The sequence below is a fragment of the Anser anser genome (assembly GCF_964211835.1).
Source record: "Anser anser genome assembly, chromosome: 8".
In the NCBI taxonomy this organism is placed as follows: domain Eukaryota; kingdom Metazoa; phylum Chordata; class Aves; order Anseriformes; family Anatidae; genus Anser; species Anser anser.
In genome coordinates this window covers 1068847-1086007 of record NC_139728.1, presented here as the reverse complement: position 1 = coordinate 1086007, position 17161 = coordinate 1068847, and the positions used below count along the sequence as shown (strand labels likewise).

At 38.6% G+C, this 17161-nt stretch overlaps 1 protein-coding gene across 22 annotated transcripts in view; it reads left to right on the top strand.

The window, feature by feature from the left end:
• ABCA4 (ATP binding cassette subfamily A member 4) overlaps positions 1–17161 on the top strand; it is an 83011-nt gene that overhangs the window by 57748 nt on the left and 8102 nt on the right. For 17 of the 22 annotated variants that reach the window (XM_083847400.1, XM_083847398.1, XM_083847393.1 and 14 more), the window contains 17 exons: positions 541–746; positions 1160–1208; positions 1753–1994; positions 2402–2526; positions 3880–3978; positions 5058–5247; positions 6907–7001; positions 7875–7907; positions 9044–9149; positions 9261–9335; positions 9802–9971; positions 10997–11174; positions 12644–12759; positions 13701–13848; positions 14792–14915; positions 15649–15778; positions 16700–16856. In XM_083847400.1, the coding sequence (XP_083703526.1) occupies positions 541–746; positions 1160–1208; positions 1753–1994; positions 2402–2526; positions 3880–3978; positions 5058–5247; positions 6907–7001; positions 7875–7907; positions 9044–9149; positions 9261–9335; positions 9802–9971; positions 10997–11174; positions 12644–12759; positions 13701–13848; positions 14792–14915; positions 15649–15778; positions 16700–16856 (2243 nt within the window). Of the gene's footprint in view, positions 1–540; positions 747–1159; positions 1209–1752; positions 1995–2401; positions 2527–3879; positions 3979–5057; positions 5248–6906; positions 7002–7874; positions 7908–9043; positions 9150–9260; positions 9336–9801; positions 9972–10996; positions 11175–12643; positions 12760–13700; positions 13849–13953; positions 14766–14791; positions 14916–15648; positions 15779–16699; positions 16857–17161 lie in introns of those variants that run through there. The other 5 variants (XM_083847385.1, XM_083847403.1, XM_083847394.1 and 2 more) reach the window with 4 other exon arrangements.

Genomic DNA, 17161 nt, shown 5'->3' with positions numbered 1-17161 from the left:
GCTGTGTCTCCTGTTGTACTGCAGTCTCACCTTACAGATCACTGCTGCTGAGGTCCACTTTTCCAGCACTTGTCTAACTGCATTGGATTGTAAAATGAATAAAGTTTCTTCACACTTCTGTATACCATTGCCCCTGTTTGATATATGTGTGGTCTCAGTGTGCTTTGGAAGTCTACTGTGAATTTTCAACAACTCTGCACCAAAATGTACAATTTGGTAATGAAAACTGAAGCACATGTAGAGCAAAGGAAACTGGTTTTCTCAGAACAAGTTATTTTGGCTTTCTATGTCAAAGAAGAAATTAAGTAGATATTCCTGAAGATTTTATTGTGCTTTATTAACAGACCTGAAATAGTTTCCTGCTACCTTGTTCCAGAAGCGTAATTAGTAACATGGCCCAGTCTATTACAGGTTAACTGAGATATCTTTAAGTTGCGTAATAGAACAGTCCCCTTTCGTATAGTACAAACAACAGCTTTTGAAATCATGCTTAGCATGGTGAAATATTCATTTTTGGAACACCGTTTTGACTTTTCACAGGAGATCTGAATGAGCTAGCAGAAGTAATTCATCATCATGTCCCAGAAGCAAAATTAATTGAAAGCATTGGTCAAGAACTTATTTACCTGTTGCCCAGTAAGCACTTTAAACAGCGATCTTATGCCAGTCTCTTCAGAGAACTGGAGGAAACATTGGATGACCTGGGACTTAGCAGTTTTGGAGTTTCAGACACTCCACTTGAAGAGGTAACGACAAAATATTTGCTGGTCCTACCATCAGTCCCCAAAATGTTTTCTGAGACTGTTCCTTCTCTTAAGCATGTAACCTTACTAATTCCTACATCTCCCTTGAAACCCAGTCACATTTGGTGTGGCACACTCAGAAAATCATTGGAATGGGCATAGAGAAAGGCCCCAAATCTGACTATGTGTTAGCCTTGTGGAGCATGACTCATTAGCCAGAAATCTCTCTCTCTGTATCTAAGTTGGATCATCTCTTTATTTTCTGAGATATTTCATAAGAGACCTCAGACTGTGTAGTAAACAAGAGTACTGAAAATGTATCGAAATCTTTTTCTGTTGCATTAAAGGATAGTATATAGTGTTTCTGAGGTCAGGTTAATGTTCTATTCTTTACCGGATGTGCTTGTCTCTGACAGGTTTTCCTAAAGGTCACAGCAGAAGCTAGCCCTGAAATGCAAAAAGCAGGTATAAATCCATGAATCGGTATTTGATAAACTTTTCTTGGGACAGTTCTATATTCTGAATGCCAAGTAAAGAAGAGCCTCAGAATTTTTGGTCTATGTATGGTATTCTCATCAAAATACATTTTAGTCAGTAAATACCTGATTTTAGTGCCTGACATGATATCTGAGAAACCAGATGAAGTCAGCAGAAATACTTTTATTTTGATTGGATCAGGTCCATAACTGTGTAAATAAAGATGTAGTGTCCATCCCCCAGATGTCAGTGGTTTTTATAAGAAGTATTGTGTTGCCTAGAAGTCCATAAACTATCTACATGATTAACTAGTTCATCCTGCTGAGTAAGTGTATAATCTATGTGATGCTACTGGATACAGCCACACTGTAACAATTATAATTAAAGCAATCTGGTGATATGATACATACTTTTGATCAAATTTTGAGCTCAGTAAAATATTTGTGCTGTCTTCAGGTATGGAGAATAAAGTGTCTTCTCTGCCCCTCTTCATCAGGGTAATTCCTATTATTAATTGCAATTTTTAACCTAGGAGACAATCAAGCAAATGGTTCTACTTGTGGCAAAATTTCTACTGAGAACAAAACAGCTGAACAAACCCCACTGGAAACCAATGACACTTCTCAACTGCCAGTAGGCATAGCAGGAGATCAAAATGAAGGCAAAGGGTCCCGGCAGTATAAAGGTTTTCAGCTTGTACGTCAGCAGATCAAAGCACTGTTCATCAAACGGTTCCACCATGCCTCCCGCAGCCACAAGGACTTCCTAGCCCAGGTATTGACTCACTGTTGGTGTCCTTGACTCTTTCCCATAATGTTCTCAACACTGTCTTTCCTGGTAATGTCTCCATGCAAAGCAACAGAGGTGCTGCAAATAGGGAACAGGTCCCTCGCTTTTCTAATCTATGGTTCCAGCTGTTCTGTCTCTCTTTCTGCCTGTAATCTGTCATTCTCACCAAATTCAGGATTCAATCACTACTAGCCCAGCATTTTCTTTTTAACACAGTACAGTTCTGTGACAACCAGTCTTAACTGGCATTAGAAGTTAAATAGTTGATGGTTGGGAGCTAAACCAGATCTCTGTTCTCCTACTGTCCCTCCTTCATTTATGTATGTTACAAGCTGCGTACAGTGTCACTCTGCAGCATATGTCTTAGTGTGGTGTTTTCATGTCCCCTGCAGATTGTTCTCCCTGCTAGTTTTGTGTTGCTGTCTTTAATGCTTACAGTCATTATTCCTCCATTTGGAGAATATCCTGCCTTAACCTTACACCCTTGGATCTATGGACAACAGTTTACTTTCTTCAGGTAAGAGGAATAAATAAATAAAAGTACATCTGTCATATAGACACACTTTTCTCCCTAGCATTTAGGATCATGGGGCTCTGACTTACTGGGCTATCCTCAGTCTGTGTAGTATAAAAAGGTAGTAATTCCACTGAATCAGCATACATCAAATAGCGTGAAGTTGGTGCATGTGGGGGAATACAGCTAGTAGTATGTCTAACCAGTAGTCCTCAAATACATTGTTGTCTTTGGTACTCTTCTCCTTTTTCCTACCTGAATTCATGACCTCAGCACCTAAAAAGTTACATATCCTAACAGGAGATACAGTACAGTAAGAAATCTGTCTCTGGCATGCCATTGCATGCCTTTATTCATAATCTTACAGAACAAGATTCAAACCTATCTGCTGACCTGTGGTAGGTTTATTTATAGTTGGCACAGTAATTGTAAAGTTATGGAAACAAGACAAAAGCAGAGACTCTTAGGTTTTGTTAATGCTGCTTCTTAGCAGTTTCTCCCCATGCTTCATCCTTTGGCTGGATCTATTTTTTTTCAGTCTGCTAGCACTTTGTCTCCTTTCATTCTTCATAGAAGCTTCAGTTCTGTTCTCTTCAGGTCACTGCACAATTCCTCTGTGCTCTTCAGGGCACTTGCTTCACCCTCACTTGCATCCATTCCACAGCTGAACTTTTGCACCAAGTCCAAATATGTGCAATACAGAGGAAATTTAGAAACAATATGTAAGTCTTAGATGAGACTGTAGCTAGCACAAAGCAACAAAACTGATGGCAGTAATAATTTTGAAGCATTTCCTCTGAGTTTTATATTGAAAATTTGCACAAAATTTTAATGTAATTTACACATAGTAGTGTGTAAAGCAACATTTAATATTCATATTTTTAAAACGGCAATAGCAATATTCAGTAGTCTAGTGTTATTAGGCTATTAATTGTAGACACTTCATTACTATTAGCTACATTGTCTCTTTAGCCTCAGCAAATGTAAAACATAGAGTATTTGAATAGATGAACATTTTTCATCTTCTAATTACTGTGTGTGACAGGGCTGAGAGGGTAGAAATACATATTCAAGCCTGTTTGAAGAATATTGCCATAAGAGCATGTGAGAAGTCGTAATTTAATATTAGGAGAAAAGGGCCATTGCTTTAGCCTGTTAACCATCTTGGAAGGTTCTATTGGTTTTACTTTGTTTGAATTTCTTTTCGTGCCTTTCCTTAACGAAATAATTTAATTATCAGCATACAGAGGGGGCAGTTAGTTCTGCCATATGGGTGTCCTTCACCAGTTGCTTATGTGTATTCTAGTGCAATAATTTGATTTTTTTTATAGAGAAAGTCTTATCCTATTCCCTTAGCAATGAGCGTCCTGGCAGCGAGCAGATGGTCTCCCTTACTGATGCTTTCTTGAATAAACCCGGATTTGGAAATCGCTGTTTGAAGAATCAGCCCCTTCCGTAAGTTGCCTGCTAATGTCTGTTGAACCAGACTCTACTAGGATATTACTGGTAGAACCTGAGTAGTGGAAAAAGAATTAATTGGCTTCACTTTTTGCTAGAGCCAATGCTTCAGATTGGTTGTTGGCAAGAATATCTCATATTGGGTCAAAAATAACATACAGCAAAAAAATCCCCTGGATTACGAATCAGTCACAGTGCTAGATGTGAATAGCTGGAAGACAGCTCATGTAGCCTTGTATTAGGAATTAAGCTACCAGGAAATGTGTGAGTAAGGCAGTGTAATCAGACCCAGATCTTCACAGCTTCCCTGGTACTTTCCACATGTGAGTCCCCTCAGGTTCCTCGTGTTCCCACTGGTGTGTTTGGAAGCAACAGCTTCATCAGTTGCTTGGATGATGAAGTAGCAACAGGGCAGTCTCTATGATTCAAAGTTATTCTCACTCTGAAGTGAGGATAACATTGGTAGAACTCTTAATTTAACATCTGTTGCCCACTTCCTCTGCCTATGAGTCGTGCTTTGGAGTCATTTATCCCTATCATGCTGTGCTTTGCCATTCCTTTTCTCTCACCTTTCTCTCGGCCATGAGAGAACCAGCAGCTTGATTCTTCTGGCGGTTTTCCTCTTGCTCTTCTCCTTTCTGCACTCTACCTGGTGCAGCAGGAACCAGGAGAAAACTTCAAATAAATAAATAAACAACAACGAAAAAAAAAAGAGAGAGAAGATGCCATGAGTAAGAAGCAAGGAGAAGGATAGTCTCCTTGCAAAGGTATCTCCTCACTATGTTTTTTACCTGTACTAATGGGTCAAACACAGTTCATTTGTTCCTTCAGTTCCCTATCTGTAAGCTGAAGACAGTAAATTTGGGACAGGTTTGGGGGGGAGATGATACTTACTCATGTAACTACTTTGGAGTACTTACTTATGTTTATCAAGTACCCCAAAGTGTTGTTATTACTCAGAAGTCACAGGATAAGGGGTGAGAGGAGGGTGTCTGGTGAAACCACTGTGATTTTCTGGATTTGTGAGCTCTTATAAACTGTATCTCTGAATAGCTAAACCACTCTTCTCTACACAGGAACTACCCATGCAATAATACGCCAACTGCCTGGAATACCCCTGCTGTTCATCCTGATCTAAGTAGCCTCCTGCTGAGCCAAAAGTGGAGCTCTGAAAATCCTTCACCTTCCTGCAAGTGCAGCACTCGCAAGAAACTCACCATGCTGCCAGAATGCCCCCCAGGAGCAGGAGGCCTCCCACCACCACAGGTAGTGTCCCTGTGCTGTGGATCTTTGTAGAAAAAGTTTCATGGTGAGAGCTGGAAAAGGGATTAGTGTATACATTTCTTTTGGCTGTTCTTCTAGAAAGAAAGTACTAAGCTAGAAAAAATGAATGTTTGTGTGTATGTGCATGAAGATGAGTAATTTAATAACAATTGATGCTGTAAAGAGAGGAGATGAGATCTATGTTCACACCTGGTCTGATTAATGAATAATCTTAGTTGTTTCTTTTATAAAATGTGTTTGCTCACTTGAAGAGGAAGAGAAAATTATAGCCTGTTATTATTTACATTTTTTACATGCTTTTCTAACAATTTAAAGAAAACAGAACTGCAGCAACTCTCAGAGTAGTAGCTCACTGATTTACTGCCTCGTCATGCACACTGCTCAGCTTCAATGTTCCTGTTTGCCAGGCTTGCACACATTAGCAAAAATGACTTAGTAAAATACAGTTTTTACACTAATGGTACAAAGTTAATTGATTTCTGAATCCAAATCCATGACATGGACTCTTAAAAATACTGATTGTTTGCTTTGGTTTTGCTATCACTATTAACAAAACAACAAAGCAGAATTATATTATGAAGTTATATCATAATCTTATTAACAGCATCCAAAGTTATTTCTGATTTCCGTGTAATCCATGTCCAAAGGACACCCAAAGTTGAATTTTCCTAATTGTGTACTAGTATATTTGTGAGGAAAATTTTATCTAAAGCTTCCAATCCAAGTAGGATGCAAAATTAGTTTTTGTTGCTTGTGTGTATTCTAGTCCTCTAAGGGAGATTTATTTATTATAATAACATATCATCCAAATTATTTTGCAAGATATGATTATTTTGTTTAACTTGTCATGAAGATACAGTTTATATTTCAGTCTTCAGGGAAGCAACAGTATGTAAATAACTGAGAAGTATGTTTAAAGATGAATACCTCATTTATGAAGGCACTAGGAGGATGCAATCTTCCTGTTAATTATCTAGAATAAAGACAGACACTCTGTGTCATCCAGTATTACCTCTCTGTGGACAAATGTAGGAACTTCTGGAAAGTTCATTAGTCTTGTTTTCTATATAGTAGCTCATTTTCAGGTTGCAAGCTTTGCACTCTGAAACCTTTATAAGCATGTTCCACCCTAGGATGAACTCAACATGTTTGAGATTTTTGATAACTTCATTTTCATTACCAAAAAAAAGAATAATTTTTGTTCAGTGTATCTAACATGCTAGTAAAGGTGAGTAAAGGTTTGTACACATAATTTTTATTTCAACTTGCTACAACATGGGACAAAGTGAACACCTTATCTTCTCTAGGCCTTCAATTTATTTGAAAAGTCTCCTTCTTTTATAGTGAAGAAAAAACCTTGAGCAACCTTGGCCTTTGCAAATAACTCAGGCCAAGTTTCAGAGTGAACTGCAACTGTTTTGTACCAGGCATTGCAAATTTCTGTGATTTTATTATTTCTTCTGAAACCTCAGTAAAGACATTTGGGCTAGAAAATGAAAAACCCACTCTGGTTTCAGTGATACTATTAACCTGAGCAATTGCCCTGAACTGAAGCCACTTTTACTGTTGTTTTACTGACAAACAATAGGTGTAGAGACTCTAAAGTTTACTGTGACTGATTGGATTTTCCTTTCTTCACAGAGAGTGCAGCACAGCACAGAAATTCTTCAAGATCTGACCCACAGAAATATCTCAGATTTTCTGGTGAAAACATATCCCGTTTTGATAAAAGGAAGGTAGGCACAAACCACTCTATTTTTCACATGACATTTCGTATCTGTCCATGAAATTCTCATTTAACAGCATAATACCTGATTTGTCACGGTATTGGGTAGACTTGAGCATCATGTCCATATTCCTGATTTAAGCATAGGAGATATTTATTTTAAGGGAGTTAAATTGTTTTTATTCTACCTATTTGTATAATCAGGTTCTCCTTTATTGATAGAGCTAAGTTTCGATGTCAATGGCATGCTGTGTTAGCAGTAACAGTGTCAATGGTGAAAAAACCAGTGAACTGCAAAGATACTAGTTTGTGTCACTGAAGAACTGTAGCCACACCAACATGACCATCCGCCTGAGTTAATTATAACTTGCTTCCCAGAAACACTAAAGGGCCAAAGGACAATGTTGCATAGATGCATCTATCCTACTGTTAGCTCCTGGGCTTGTCTGAGTGTCGTGCATGTTCATTAGCTGTGCAGTGTCCATAGCCTGTTATTTCTGATTTGGGCCTTGCTACCTTTTCCGTTCCCAGCACAGTTCTTGATATTCCCATTATATCAGCTATTTGCTGGCTACATTTTACATTTAACTGATTCCTCTCAGGACGTCAAAATTGCTTCAGATGCATATTTTAAAATCAGTTTGTTATGGATTTAGGATAGAGCCAGTATGTGTGACCTTAGAAATTTTCCTTATCTCTGTACAAGCTGGAGATGAATCATGTGAGAAAATAAAAAAATTTAAAAAAAAAATTAAAAAGCTACCTGTGGAAACTAAAGATCTGCAAAGCATAGGAATTCACCTTTAATTTCCATCTAAGTCTGACAGTACCGTTGACTGTGGTTCAGTGCATTAAGAGACAGGATTCTCTTTGTCTTTTTCAGCTTGAAGAGCAAATACTGGGTCAATGAGCAAAGGTAAGAAACCATTTCACAGACTGTGGTGGTAAATAAAGGAACAATGAATTTCTGTTTAACCATGGGGCCTCACAATGTTTCTCTGAATGGACAAGAGGAATTGTGGCAGATAGCATAGAACAAAGAGATGACTGCAGTGTGAAATAGGTTGTGGGTCAGCAAGGTTTTATAAAGACAAGGGATTATATTTGTTTGGACTACCCCCAGAAGGGTGAAGGCAAGAGACATACAATGGAACTATAACAATTTTATTATCTACACGAGTTTGACTAACAGGATCTGAGTGATGGAAAGTTAAATGCAGCTCTACACTGTGCTCTATTTAGTGCTCTGATGCAGCTCTTTGAAAGAGCAGCAGAAAAAAATATGATCCCTCCAAAAAAAAACACCTGGGGAAGATGTAAACTAGGCATCGATCTACCATATACATGGGGATAGCAACTGCAACTCCTTGTCCCCACTCTGAATACATGCAGTAATTACAAAACAGATTCCACTATTTGCTTCATGCTTGCATGGGGACATCTAACCCCAATGTGATGTCTACACGCGCAGATACTAAACTTAGAAAGATGACATATTAGCTTGAAGAAAATACTTGTGTTTTTCATCAATAGAGGAATTAATTTCAAGAGTGGCAGCTAGATGACTGGCTTCCTTCAGGGAATATCTCCTTGGTCGTGTGCAAACATTACTTTCTATGGGATTAGACTTAGGTTCATGTCATTCAATAGTATTTGTTATTATGGCGTATTGGCTGGCACCAGCACTGCTGAATACCTGCTCCACCAGCTCCACTCAGGGCAGCTGAAATTTTAACGGAGGTCCATGATATCCTCAGTCCTCCATGTTGTCCAAACAGTTCTATGTCAATTATCTCGATCTAAAGATTTTGAATTGTAGAAATGGCTGTTTTCTCCAAGTATTCTATGTAATTTTCTCAGGATCCTGGCATGAACCCCTCATAAATTAATATAAAGACCTAATAGAACTTGTTAGAAAAAGAGTGGAGATTATTATAGATAAATTATACCATGTATGTAATTTAAACGTATATTAAGGGAGTTTTTAGTATTTACATCACTGTACAGAGGGTCTGTGATACAAGTGGCTAATAATACTGTTCTCTTTGTTAGATATGGAGGAATCTCTATAGGAGGAAAGCTCCCTGTCCTTCATGTTTCTGGAGATGAAGTTGTCAGTTTTTTCAGTGATTTGTGCCGAATGATGAACGTGACAGGAGTAAGCAAGATTTTTTCATCTCTTTACTGAAGAATTGTTACACAGCTGAAAATCTGCAGCACTGGAATTCTCCCAGACAGCTGATCTTTATCCTTTTCTTTTTTATTTTAGGGACAAACTTCACTGGCTGCTGCTAAAGAATTTTCTAATTTCCTTAAATACATGGAAACTGAAGATAATGTTAAGGTATTTGCTGGAAATTGTCTGAAAATTTACTTTGGGTGTGTTTTGAGATAGAGTTCAAATAGTGAGAATATTACTAGTGGCATTCTCAGATGCAAAAAGAGCTGAAATACTATATTTATTATAAATAACACTGGATACAATGTTAATGCAAAGTTATTTTTAATGTTAGTTTTTTTTTTTTACTCATGTTCTTAGTACTTCTTGCTGCCCTAAATACTTTTGAGTAAGACACATTCTGCTAAATTTTAAAATGTCTTCAAAATCCCTTTACAATGGTTGCCCAACCCTTTAAAAGCACAGTATGTGAGCTCCTCCTGCTGGACTGTGCTTACAAATTCTTGGTGCTGGATTCTTTCCTGTTGAGAGTGCCCACCAAAGTGGATAAAATGCAGCCAAGTTTTCTCCTGCAGCTCAGGGTTATTAGTGAAAGCTTCTTAAATGAATCTATGCTTTCTGACTCTTTTAGGTGTGGTTTAACAATAAAGGCTGGCATGCTATGGTTAGTTTCCTAAATGTAGCCAATAATGCAATCCTTAGAGCTAACCTGCGGACTGGCCAAGCTCCTGAGGAGTATGGGATCACTGTTGTAAACCATCCTCTGAACCTCACTAAGGAGCAACTCTCTGAAATCACTGTGTAAGTCTGCCTGTGTTTTGCCACTGACTTTTACCTACCCTCTCCTGGCAGTTTACCACATCCAATGGTATATGAAAATATTAAAAATATATGAAAAAATATAATAAATATATGAAATAGTTCAGATGATAGAACATGGAGGCCTTTCCTTGAAGTCTTACTCTAATCAAGACTTAGATGCACAATCCATTTTTTTCTGTCTCATAATCCTGTAAGTATTCATTCCTGTTCCTATGTAGTAGCCATGACCATTGGTTATACCTGGTTACATGCTTCTGTTGATTCCAAAGGATAAAGGTCAAATTCTGAAATCTTTGTTCATGCTCCAAAGCCAATAGATCTACTTGTGAAGTGACACAGAGATCATAATCAAAAAAGGCATCAGAAATTGTTCGTAAGTAACTACAAGTAGGCAATAGTCGAAAACCTCTGTCTTGGTGTCAAGGACAACATACAGGTAGATTTTCAACGGCATGTAGTAGGGTTGATGTATTCCTGAACTTCAAAGCCATAACTTCTTGAAAAAGACACTCATAAGAAGGCATGGCTTCCCACTCATGTCTTCTATTAAGTTTAGAAGTCAGTGAAACTGGAAGCTTTTGCCTTAGCACAGAGTCAAGGTCTGTGCTTCATCTCACTTCGCAACTTGCCTTTTTGAGTACCTTTTCTCCCAGCTCCCAGACCATTTCTACTGATGTGCCTTAATATCTACTTTGCAACACACCATCCAGAAAAGGCTGTCAAACTGAGATAGGAGCTGAACTGTTCCAGAGAATGAAGGAAATTATAAAAAAAAAAAAAAAAACCTGAATGGTGCCATCAACAGCCACATTTGTTAGCTGCTGTCCAGTGTGATATAGCAAGATACATTAGCGCACTTTGAAATTGGAAAAGTCTTCTACTTACAAAATAACCTTGCTACTTCTAGATCTTAACATTTCAGTTTTCAGCTTTCCCAAATGCTAACATAGTGCTGTGTTGCATCCATTCCGTTGCTCACAGTCTTTTCTTGTGCTTTGTTGCAGGCTGACCACTTCAGTGGATGCTCTTATTGCCATCTGTGTGATTTTTGCCATGTCCTTTATCCCAGCCAGTTTTGTTTTATACCTTATTCAAGAACGTGTGACGAAAGCCAAACACCTCCAGTTTGTCAGTGGTGTGAGCCCTGCTATCTACTGGCTAACTAACTTCATGTGGGACATAGTGAGTAACTTCTGGTCTGATTTCATAGCCAGCAATTATTTCTGGGTTTGCATTAACTGGAGACTGATCAGTGAATTGAGTGAAGGTGATTCTGAGCACCGCAAAGTGTTCATTTCTTGAAGTTCTTTCTCAGAGTATGTGCTAAGGATCTGACCTCTCCTAACTAATGTCAGATGTAGAAATTGTCAGGTGCACGGCGCTGAACTAATGGGAGGGTTGTAATCTGAGGATTTCCAGTCCTTAAAACTGAATGTGTAATCAAGTAAAATGTGCCATAGCAGGGGAGAGCACTGTTGCCTGAAGCTAGTTACAACCATCTGTGACCCTGCCCTCAACAAGAAACTTAATGAGTGTCAAGATATTCAAAATAGCTAAGTGGGAGATTCATGGGCTGCTGGAACAATAGCTGGAGGCCAGAAAAAAATCTCCAGGGTGTCTAAAATGATGTGGATATATTTGTTTAGGCCACTGAATCATGTTCACTGTGTTATGCCAAAAGGATTTAGAGCAGAGGTCCAGGCTTGCTTAGACAAGGCTCAGCTATCCTCTCATTACTCTTCAGGCCACTCTGTCACGAAGAAACAAATTATTTGCCTTGTTGAAGCACAGCAAGGATCTTGTTTTGTGGTTATGCCGGCTCAAGGGCTTGTTTGATAAGAAAAGCATGAACATGGAGTAGAAAAAAAAATTCAAAAAATAAAAATAAAAAAATTTAAAAGCCCCAAACGTTGCGTGTTTCGGAAGGTGCTTTTTTATGAGAAGGTAAAGCAAAACATTAATATATTAAATGAGGGAAAAGAATCAGATCTCTGAGTTCCTGTACCCTGCTGGTCACAGCAACCTCCCATCAGCTTCACTGCTTCACTGCCAGGAATTCTGCTTGGCCATGGCCCTTGACAGCATGGTGCAAAGGTATTAACTGGGGTTAGCAGTTCTGTGAAATGCCACCTTTCACTCTGCATGGGGAGCTCTGTGCATTGCAGTGGACCTGCACGACTAATGCTGAACAGAGAAACTGAACAGAGCAGTGGCCAAGCGTCCACTTGTGCATTCACTTTGGCCTCCTTCCAGTAATGTGGCTCAAATTACTCAAATTACTTAATTCAAATAGGAAGCTTTCTCCTTCCTATACATAACCTTTGTATCACCAAAAACTGCATTTCCTTGTATACTCACTGCCTCTTTCTGTGGGCAGCCTGCCAGCAGGACCATGAAACAATCAGTTCCAAACCATAACCTAAGAAACAACAATATGTTATAATTTTAATGAACAGCCTGATGAAAGACGGCTCAGAAAAACGTCAAATGCTGCCAGAAGTCCATTGAGTCAAAAACTTGAGTAACTAGTCTAGCTCATAAATTCCAATGTTCCTCAGTACAAAATCCTTCGGGAATAATGTTTAGGATCTAGATAGGTTTGCAGCCCTTCTCTGATCTTACACACTGATCTTCACCTTGTGATGTGGCAGGTGAATTATGCAGTGAGTGCTGGACTGGTTGTGGTTATATTTGCTGGATTCAAGAAGAAAGCATACACTTCTCCAACTAACCTCCCTGTGCTTGTTGCTTTGCTGCTTCTGTATGGGTGAGTGTTCAAGATCATTCCTGCATGTGGAGCCCTGTATTTCACATGGAAATGATTTCACATTGTTGAGCTCGGTGCTTAGTGAAATCCAGCTTCAAAGAATAAAACTAAGTTGGTACAATGCAGGTTAGAACTGTATTCTGTTCCTAATTCAGGTTACTTACACTCTTTGTCCAGCCACATGCTGTAAAGATTTTTGTCGCTACTTCACAGAAATTTTCACCATTTAATGTTGAAATTTTATCACACCTCACTCCCACCTGCTACTGCACAGAAGATTTTTCGTAAATACACTCTCACAGAGGCACAACCAGTGTCACTCCTTGGCTTGGCTTTGGCCAGTGCTAGGTCCCTTTTGGAGCTGGCTGGAACTGGCTCTTCTCTAGCGTGGGGCAGCTGCTGGACTCTTCTCACAGAGGCCACCCCTGCAGCCCTCCCACTACACATAAATCTAATACATCGTCTAATTTACCTTGACACGTAAATCTAATACATCATCTCGTTCCTTTATGATATGCACATTGTGTAGGATTTTAATGGTCATTTATTTGCCTCATTGACAGCCAATACTAAAATATTATTCAGCGTTTTACCCAAGGGCAAAGAGAATTGAGTCTTCAACAAATATTTTTTTTCTTCAAATGAACATTTGTGTTGGCAAAATAGCCTTTTATAAGGGTGACTGGAATTCACTTCCTCTCAATTAATTATCATGTCTTTATATATAAAATAATATTCCTACTAGCTTTGTAGTGGGAGTTAATTTAGAGAAAACAATGTAGAAAAAAAAAAAAAAACAGATCTCTCTCTGGAGTTAAAAAAGAAATAAAGTTTTTTGTATCGTCCTATGTATATCACAAATCAAATCTAAGAGGCCACAGATGTTTTCTGGACAGACTACCTTTAATTTGTATTGTAATATTTCTATCTTTTGCATGCAGATGGGCAGTAATTCCCATGATGTACCCTGCTTCTTCTTTCTTCAGTGTCCCTAGCACTGCTTATGTTGCATTGTCTTGTATTAATCTCTTTGTGGGGATCAACAGCAGTGCCATTACATTCATCCTGGAGCTATTTGAAAATAACCCAGTAAGTAATGTTGTTGTTGTGACCTGGTTTTAAAAAGCTGTTAAAAGGATGTCCAAGCATAGCCATCTCTAACTGTCTTTCTCTATCTTGCCATTATTCTGGCAGTAAATAAGTGAGTGGAGAACTTGCTGTGTTACTGCAGGGACAGGTGAGCAGAATAAACCACAGAAGCAAACTTCAGGGCTGTTGGTATCTTGGGCTTCCAACCATCCACATACACGAGGAATGACGTTGAGCTGACTGCAATCCAATTACCTATCATTACCAACAGTACGTTTTAAGACACCCCGTGCTGATAAAAGCATTGTTGTTTGGTGGGAAGGAAAAAACAGATCTTGATTCAATTGGAGTCATGGTTTCAAGGGCCAACTTTACAATACTTAATGTCTGTGGGACAGCAGGCCAGTATTGTTACTTTTGACAATATGTCTCCATTGCAGACATTGTGTCTCCAGAGAGATAACTGTCCTTCTCTGGATTCAGTGGTGGTGCAGCTAGACTGATGCAGGTACTTACACTGCGTTGGGTATCTCCACCTTTCACCAAAGTCTGCTGTGTAGTTATGCCCAGACACTGTTATTTTTCAAAATTATGACAGCCCTGATTATGGAAATATTCCAGCTATAAATAAAGCTATTACGATAGAAAGGTACCAAAATACCAAAGTACTCTTACTTCGTTCACAGTTCTTGTTTGCAATAGCTGACACCAGAACGGCATGTTGCCTCTGCTACATAGACAAATATTTCATTACAAAGATTAATTTCTCTTCTCAGTGACAATTTTTCACAAGCACCTTGATGGTGCAGTGTATGCCAGCATTCTGCCATGCTGCAGATAAACATAGAACGTCCAGTTTCTCTGACATGAAAAATAACTTTTCATTCATTTCGCTGTTTTGTCTTGTTTCAACTGCTTATGATGTCCTTTCTGTTCCTTATAGACATTGCTAAAATTTAATAAAGCATTGAAAAATGTGCTGATTGTCTTCCCACACTTTTGCCTGGGCCGTGGACTCATTGACTTGGCCATAAACCAAGCTGTGAGTGAAGTTTATGCCAGGTTTGGTAAGTAAGCGCCAATAACCAACAAGGTGTATCAGTTTTACCTGGTCTGACCTTGGGTGAGATGTTTCAAAGGGTTGTTTTGGAAAACTAGAGTCTGTTTCTAAAATCCTCCCCTTTCACATGATCAGGTAGATGAGTATGAAAGCTCAGCCTCCCTGAAGGAATCACAGCTGCCAGAACTTTAGGGCCTGACCAGTGGTCTGTATTGGAAATTAAACTATTTGTTCAGTGCCAGACTGTGGTGTCTTTTTATCACTTGTCCTGAAGTCCCTAGATTATCACAGCTAGGATATATAATTTCATTTCGTTTGAATATTTTGGTGGCCCTCATGTTAATGATTAAAGTGGCTGTTCTTCAAATGCATGTTCTTGGGATGTGGCAGTTTTTGTTATCAAACTTCTTGTTAAAAGCATAGTGATAAAGCAAAACTTTTTTTTTTTCCCCCAGAAAATGTCTTTCATATAATCCATACAAATTTCATGCTATGAAATCCAAATAAGAGCATATTCAGAGAGCTTATATTCATTTTTGCTCCCATGCAGCAGCTAAGCTTGGGGTATAGTTTCTTAAGAATCAGTATTTATAATACAATGGAAAAGGGCAGACATTGCCTGGTCATGATCAAATAAAGATTTTCATTCTAAACCATTACGCTTACGCCTTTTGTTCTGATGTGCACTGTTTTTTTCAGCAGTATTTGATCTTGCATTCTGATGCTCTCTCCCTCCATAGGTGAGGAGCATGTTTCCAATCCTTTCCAGTGGGACTTTGTTGGAAAGAATCTGGCTGCCATGGCTGTTCAAGGAGTTGCATTCTTCATTCTGAATCTCCTTATGCAGCACCGTTTATTCTCCTCAAGATGGTATGTCTGAAAGCTTGTATTAATATTCCTTCATTAACAGGGCAAGTGTCTTTATTGTTCTGTATGCTCCTGTTTGTTTTTTTTTTTTCTTTCTTTTTCTCTGAATTTATAGCAGCTTTTATAGCTTTATTCTGTTTACTTACCTTATTTCATCTTAACTTGTTGCTAGTCTCTTTATCTGCATTGTTTTCATGGGATTTAAGAATATATTTATATAGCTTATTAAAGAAATTAGTTTTCTTGAACTAGGACTTCAGTGTAAATTTTGTAGATTAGGACACTAGGTGTCATCATTATGTGAGATCATTATGTGAGATCATATGTGTCATCATTAGGTGAGATGATAAAATGACTTGGAAAGCTTGTAGTTTCCTAAGTAATGGCACGAAGTACTAGCCTGACATCCCAAGACTAGAATTCTAGTCCATTGCATAGGACAGTCACAGCCTGGGCGCACTATTCAAGCTTCCCTTCTCTGTTTCAATGAAAGCAGCTGCCTTCCAGGTGTGAGTGGGTTGTTCATTGCTGTTGGAGATTGCCAACAAGACTACTAGTTGGTAATTCTGAAAATACTGTCTTACAGGGAAGTCTGCTCAAAAGATAGGTAGAAGGACTATCAGTAGATACTGAAGAGCTGCCAAACAGTGAAAGCTGTCGCTTGGAGGCAGGTTGTCATTATCAGTGACTGGCAACATCATGCTCGTTTGAGCAAGCAATTTAATCTCTTTTCAGTATTTAGAGCTTAACTTTCAAAGGTCAGGGATTCTCCCAACCCCAGGAATGCTCCAGCCAATGTCACAAGTTTACTGGTCACAACCAGTCACAGTTTTGGCAATTGAGTAACTGTTGTTTCACACTGCTATTGTAACCGCGCTCAGGGCAACTCATTGTTTCTGCATTCAATCATCTGTTTTTTTCCAGGTTTGCTGAGACTACCAAATCACCTGTTATTGATGAAGATGAGGATGTTGCAGAAGAAAGAAAAAGAATTATGAATGGAGGGAAAAAAACAGATATCTTAGAATTACAAGAACTGACCAAGGTACAATTTGAGAAGAATGAAATATATGAACCCAGTGTAAGTTGATTCTCGTAGAATGTATTTCAGCAGTGGATTCAGATGGTATTGTTTTCAAAATCAAGCTTGTGCCTTGGAAAATAATGAACATTTTAGAAGTCAGGGATTTACATGTGATTTGGCTATTTCCTTTTATTAGAAAACAAACCAGAAAATCCAGCAAGGACATTGAACCCCCTCCCACCCCCAACACACACACACATATACACACTCCTTTTCTTGAAGTATTTTACCTCACATCATCCAACTTGATTTATATATTGATTGTCCATTTCTACTGCTAGTCTTTTCTTCTGCATTGCTGT